General features: G+C 32.8%; 1 protein-coding gene across 1 annotated transcript; it reads left to right on the top strand.

Moving 5' to 3' along the window:
- The first annotated feature begins 436 nt into the window (after positions 1-436).
- LOC135073596 (putative nuclease HARBI1) lies at positions 437-2,101 on the top strand. Its single transcript, XM_063967759.1, has 4 exons — positions 437-952; positions 1,023-1,304; positions 1,459-1,846; positions 1,927-2,101. Exons 1-4 carry the CDS (start codon positions 698-700, stop codon positions 2,055-2,057), a joined length of 1,056 nt encoding a protein of 351 aa, XP_063823829.1. The 5' UTR covers positions 437-697; the 3' UTR covers positions 2,058-2,101.
- Positions 2,102-6,379: the final 4,278 nt, after the last annotated feature.

Below are 6,379 nucleotides of genomic sequence, written 5' to 3' on the forward strand. Positions count from 1 at the left end.
ATGGCAATAATATTGAGGTTGTTTCAGCTGCTTACAATACCGCTGTGTTGTAGGTATTTTAATTAAAAATCGAGACGAAAAGACTCAAGAGGCTGATTAGAAGTTATTTCAAAAGGTACAATAAATTACTATACGATACGCTCTTGTAGGTACGTTATCTATTGATGAGTACAATTTGTTAAGAATTTACCTAAATAATTTTACATAATAAAATATTAAGTAGGTACCTATGCTTATTTTAATTACATTTATTCACAAACCTTATTATCAATTTATTTCAACTGAAAAAAGCTAAAATATTATGAATTTCATTCACACTTGAAGCGTAAATTTTTTTCATGATAAAATATTCATCGTTAAGTTACATTTGGTAGTATTTCGTAACAATAATATCAACTTTAAAAATTTTATATTGAGTCGTTTAGAGCCGTTACGGTCTTATTCATAATCATTTTTCACATTTTATCAAATGCTTATTAGAGGTTTATAAAACGTTTGATAAAAATTGTTATTCATAATCGTCATTTAGCGCTAAAATCCTCTTTTATCTGTGTGATAAGTTATCGAGAGCTCGGGCCTTGTTTAAAGCTCTAATAAACCTATTTTAACCTAACTTTTATAAATGTCATTTCATATGAATGTCACTTCGTTGGTTTATTTATTCAAAATATCCTTGCTGTGATCCTTGCTTGTGAAAATGAATGCTATAAATGCAATTGTGCATTTAGCCAATAATGCCGACCCAGCGCGACGTAGAAAGCTCTACCGCCAACGAAGCAACCCATTCGATTTGCGGGACCTAAATTTTAAAATAAAATATAGGTTCAATAAGGACACAGTGCGCACCATCATAGATTTGGTGGAAGATGATCTGGTTCAGAGCGCTAGAGGTGGTGGCACGTGTCCTGAACTGCAAGTTTTAGTGGCCATAAGATGTTGGGGACGTCGTGAGGTAAGCACAAAAAAGTGTTTTATTTTATCCCTTTGTCGTGGCTGCTATAATTATTTTCATACATTTTCAGGTACAAGATGATGCTGGTGACCTCCATGGCCTAAGTCAGCCGACAGTGAGCCGGATATGCGCCAGAGTCGCGCATGCAATCGCGAATAAGGCAAATTCCTTCATCAAAATGCCTATCACTATAGGAGAGCAGGAAAGAATTAGTGCCAAATTTAGAGCAATTAAAAATTTTCCTGGGGTGATAGGAGCCATAGATTGCACCCACATTAAAATTAAAAAAACCGGAGGTGACATGGCCCAGTACTATATTAATAGAAAAGGCTATTATTCCCTGAATGTTCAGGTAAAATATATTTTGATTTTATACAGTTTACAACAGAGAAAGATTTGTTTTAATAATGTCTATAATTTTTACTTTGTATGATCTAAATTTTAGCAACATTCAACACTATATTATTGGATGGATTACCTACAGGATACTGTTTTTTTTATTTTAGGTTGTCTGTGATGCTGACCTCAAAATAATGGATATAGTGGCTAGATGGCGAGGCAGTACACATGACAGTCGAATTTTTATGGAGAGCAATATAAAACAACGATTTGAGGATAGGCAGTTTAGAGGACGCCTTATTGGCGATTCGGGCTACCCTCTTCTGCCATATCTATTTACACCTATTTTAAGGCCTAGTCGTCCAGAAGAAGAAGCATACAATAATGCTCACATCTCAACTAGGAACACTGTTGAAAGGTGTTTTGGGGTGTGGAAGCAGCGGTTCCAATGCCTACTCCATGGCTTACCAGTAAGCCTCCAAAATGGAAAAGCTGTGATCATAGCATTGGCTGTATTACATAATATAGCCATTGATATGAATGACACATTGTTAGGTAAATGTTATCAATTTGACTGTACATAAGGAATACAAATCTTTATGACAAAATGTTGACAAATTCATAATATTTTTCAGAACAACATATGGAGCAGGTCCCTGTAACTCCGCAACTTTCGACGGAGAACAGTGTTCACGACAACCGACCTTCATTGTTGAGGCGTAGGTCGCAGTTGATACTACAAAATTTTATAAATCAACATTTTTGAATGGTACTAAAATACATTTTGATAAATTCCAACGATTTACTTTTATGTAATGTCATTTGAGTTCATGAAAATGTTGTATTTTAATTTTTCAGATAGGTACTGTTCCTGGCATCTTAATGAAAATAAAAAGAATATTTGATTGAAAAATACCTGTATTTCAATTTTCAGTCCAATTTGTTACTATCACAAAAACAAAACCTGTAGTTCTCTTTAAAAAAGCAATTATTCTGCAAAAATTCAAAACAAATTACTTTATATCACTAATTTAAGTACAATTAGTTTCAACAAACTTACTTATTAAAAATCACAGTTCAATTCTTTAAAACAAAGAAATTGCTTAAGTATAAACGTTTCTATTCGGAGGTTATCAACCTTCTACATTTAAAACAAAATAACCATAATTTACACTATTATTATAAAGGCGAATGTTTGTGACTAGGCATATCGCACACCTAGATCTAAACTGAGACAACTCAAAAATTGCCAATTTTGACTTATGCTTGTATTCAAATACTCGGGTATCATACGCATCTTTCCAACATAACAGGTTTAATAAAGCCTTGATCCATTTGCCACTAGATGGCGATAACTTACTTTTGTTGAATCAACGCTTGTCAACCCCTTCCACCTAAACAAGCGTTTTGTCAGTTGACCTTCGTTAGTATCAGAGAGTGCACGTATTAAAATAAACGAAAACGCGGATATTTAGATTTGTTACAGTTAAGCAGAAAATATATAATGAGTTAATTTGAGTAGTAACAGTATTGATGAATTGTTCTGCAATAGTCAACCAGATCATTTTGACTTGTTCCAGTTTTGTTTGATAAAGTAACTTATATTTTGTTACTATTTTGAGTTGAGTTTGTTTTGATGAATCAACTTGTGAATTTCTAGTTGGCGTAGTTTTGTTGGAACAAATTTCAATTCAATGTTTTTCTATACAGAACGCGTAGTTTTGCATGTTTCACCTAAAATCAGGTACAGTATGATAATCCCTGTTTCTAAATAAAGTTAGTTTTATTCAAACTGTTCAACTGTTGTGTTTGAGAAGAGTGTTTTGAGTTAACTTACTATTGTTGGATAAGTAAAAATTACAGTGGATATTTTTTTTATTTTCCAAAAAAAATATGCTAGGTCGTTTTCTTTTAAATATTTTGAGAGAACAGTGTAAAGTTGGTTAAAATTGCAATGTACAGACGACGGCACTTCAAGTTAAACACTGTAGTAACTAATGTAGTTGTAATACAAGTGTATAGTCTGATATGCTGTTGTCTGCACAAGAGATAAAACCTTCTTTATAATGTAGAAATAAAAAATAATGTAGAAAAAAGGTCTATAATAAGTAAATAAATAATAAATAAACATATCAATCAGCTGATGCTAAGAAAAAGTGGCTGAAGAAACTCAAACACCTATCATGTTCACCATGTCATGAAATCTTCATTTATCTCTCTTATGCTGATCCAAATCGTGTTAAAAAAGAACTGTTTTCTCAAACAATTCCTAAATTGATGATTAAGGATATCGAAACATTCAATGAAAACACTTTAATAGTGCAGGAAGAGGACTCAGCGACATCTTGAAATTTTGAAATACAGAGGACCAAAGAACGTGGAAGAGATGACATTTGAAAAGTTTTATGACACTAAAATCTTGCAAAAAATGTGGGCAACTAATTTGGTTGTAGACGAAAATCGGAATCAAGTTAAATGGCACGATATAAACATTTTAAGAGTGGAAAAGGAGGACTCAAATCTCAAAATGTCCAAACAAAACTGATTCAAGTCTAAATGTGCTTTATTATTTATACAAAGTCATTCCCCTAAAATGTAACAACTAAAAAAACTGCGATTAAAGGTAAAAAGGATAGATTTTTTGACCCAGTTTAAACACAGGGTCATTTCACAGCCTGTCAATAATCCAAAATAAAACTGAGTTTCATAACTTCCCTAACAAAAAATGTAGTAATACGTTTTTTTCGCCTCCTGAAAAATGCCCTTTTTTGAGTTGTCTCAGTTTAGATCTAGGTGTGCGATATGTGTATTTACTTTATATCACTAATTTAAGTACAATTATTAAACTTACTTACTAAAAATCACAGTTCAATTCTTATAAACAAATAAATTGCTAAAACAGATAGATTATATAGTCTCGAATAACATATAGGCTTCTTTTTATCCTGGAAAAATGCACAGATCCTGTAGGTTACAGAAATAGTAGTCTACGCAGGCGGAGTCGTGGGCAACAGCTAGTTAATAGTAATCTCAAACTCTTATTAAGTTATGACTAGTAAACATATTCATAGCCGTCTAAATATATTGCAGAAACACAATCAAAATGCGGATTGGAACTGCATAAAATACAAATTAAAAACAAACAGAAGTAAGGGAGGAACTAACTTATTATTTAGAATCTGTTAGTACTTGAAAAACTTTAACATCAAAAGACTTATTATTCTTTATTAATGTGAGTGTAATATTTAAGTTTTTCCTGTAATAATTGATGCTCAAGATCCAAGTTTCTCCCTTTCTTCCGTTCGTTTTCCATTTGAACTTCATGCAGTTCAATCCGGCATTTTGATTCTGTTTCTGCAATTTCGGAAATCCTAACTTTGCTTAAATCAATTAAGCCTTCTTTGTTTAACAGTTTCCTTTTTTTTTTGATTGCTGGTGCTTTAAAATTAGGTTTTGCTTTATTTTCTTTTGCCTCTACTTTTTTATTTTCTTTATCTTCCAATATGCCTCTAGTAGTACAAGCATGTGTATCTTCTATTTCTTCATCAAGTACCACCAATTCATATTGGATTTCTTCATTATTTATCAATTCCTGATCTTGCGTATTTTGAGTTGATTCCTCCTCTTGAATGTTAATTAATTCACTTTTATTTGAGTCCGAGTCAAATCTGTTAACATCGACTACAAATTCATTGGGCAACCAAGATGCTATATCATCAGCCCTATCGTCAGGCACTGATAATGGTGGACCACCGCCAGTTTTAATTTGAGCCTGCCTAGCAATGGTCTTGTCTTTCTTCGCACTGATTTTTATGAGGCTCCATTGCGATTTTAACTGGGTAATGGAGCGGTTCATACCAGCGCACATTGAATTAAACCTGAAAAAGAAATGACAGGATTTTGAATTACAGGTAAAGGCAAAATTTTATATTGAAGGCAGAAATCAAAAGATGTACCAACGTTGTTTGTAAATCAGCCCAAGCCGCAACCTTCCGTTTATTCGTGTTAGTGTCTGTATTTTTATTTTCGATTGCATTTACTCTTTCTTTCACCAACTCTTTCAGCAAATACTGAAAAGCAAACACTAGGCGTCAAACATAAATAAAACCATGCTACAAAAATTAGTAGGCACTTTATCAGGCTAAAAATAAGTACTACCTTATCTTCCTCCAACCAGTTTTCTGATCGTTGCCTTTTAGGCGGTCTGTTCTCCTTCGTCATGGACATAATTAGTATCCGATGTAACTAGCCGGGTCGTCGTAAGAGCTTATTGCAGAGTACAGGGTAAGAGGTACAGAATCCAGAACATACAATCCCAAGTTTTATAAAAGTTTGATAAAACTTGGGAGTTGATCGAAAAAACCGAAAACTTTATTAAATTTTCGTGCCAAATGTCAATGTCAGTAAGTAAAACGTCACAGCTGCCAATTTTTTGTTTTTTTTTTCTGCGATTTGTCTATGATTTTACATGGTCCACCAAGTTAAATCACCAAAAAAGCTGTTTTCGTTCATTCTTTTTGTATAGTCTGTGGAAAGAAAATATTAAACTCTGTTTTAGCTATCAAAGGTTTGTAAACGATTATGAATAACGTTTTTTATCAGAGGTTTATAAGAGTGTTTTAAGCCTATCAAACGTTTTAGCTAATGTAGGTTTTAAACCTATATTAGCATTTTATTATGAATAAGACCGTAAGTAGGTATACTTACCTACCTAATAACAAAATTTACTTTCCACAATATAAATGAGTAAAAATGTGAAAATACTTACCCTTTGCTTTCATTGTTCTGTGAATTAGATATAGTCTCACTTTTAAATAATAAATGTCACCCGACATTGAACTCGGCAGCGCAGTCGCTCGAGTAAAAACGTAGTAAGTAATTTCATTTGGCTGGTTCGAATGAAAGAAACCTTTGAATTTTACAGACATCAATCGCTCCCTACCCGCGGGCCCGAAACCTTATTTCCAAATAAATTAAAAGAATACTTACTTGTCCTGATTTACCTTTACTGTTTATCCTATTCAGAATTTCCAGGAAAATAATAAGTTTTTCAGGTTAGCTTATTTTAGTTCACGTAACTTGTTATTA

Source organism: Ostrinia nubilalis, chromosome 7, assembly GCF_963855985.1.
Source record: "Ostrinia nubilalis chromosome 7, ilOstNubi1.1, whole genome shotgun sequence".
In the NCBI taxonomy this organism is placed as follows: Eukaryota; Metazoa; Arthropoda; class Insecta; order Lepidoptera; family Crambidae; genus Ostrinia; species Ostrinia nubilalis.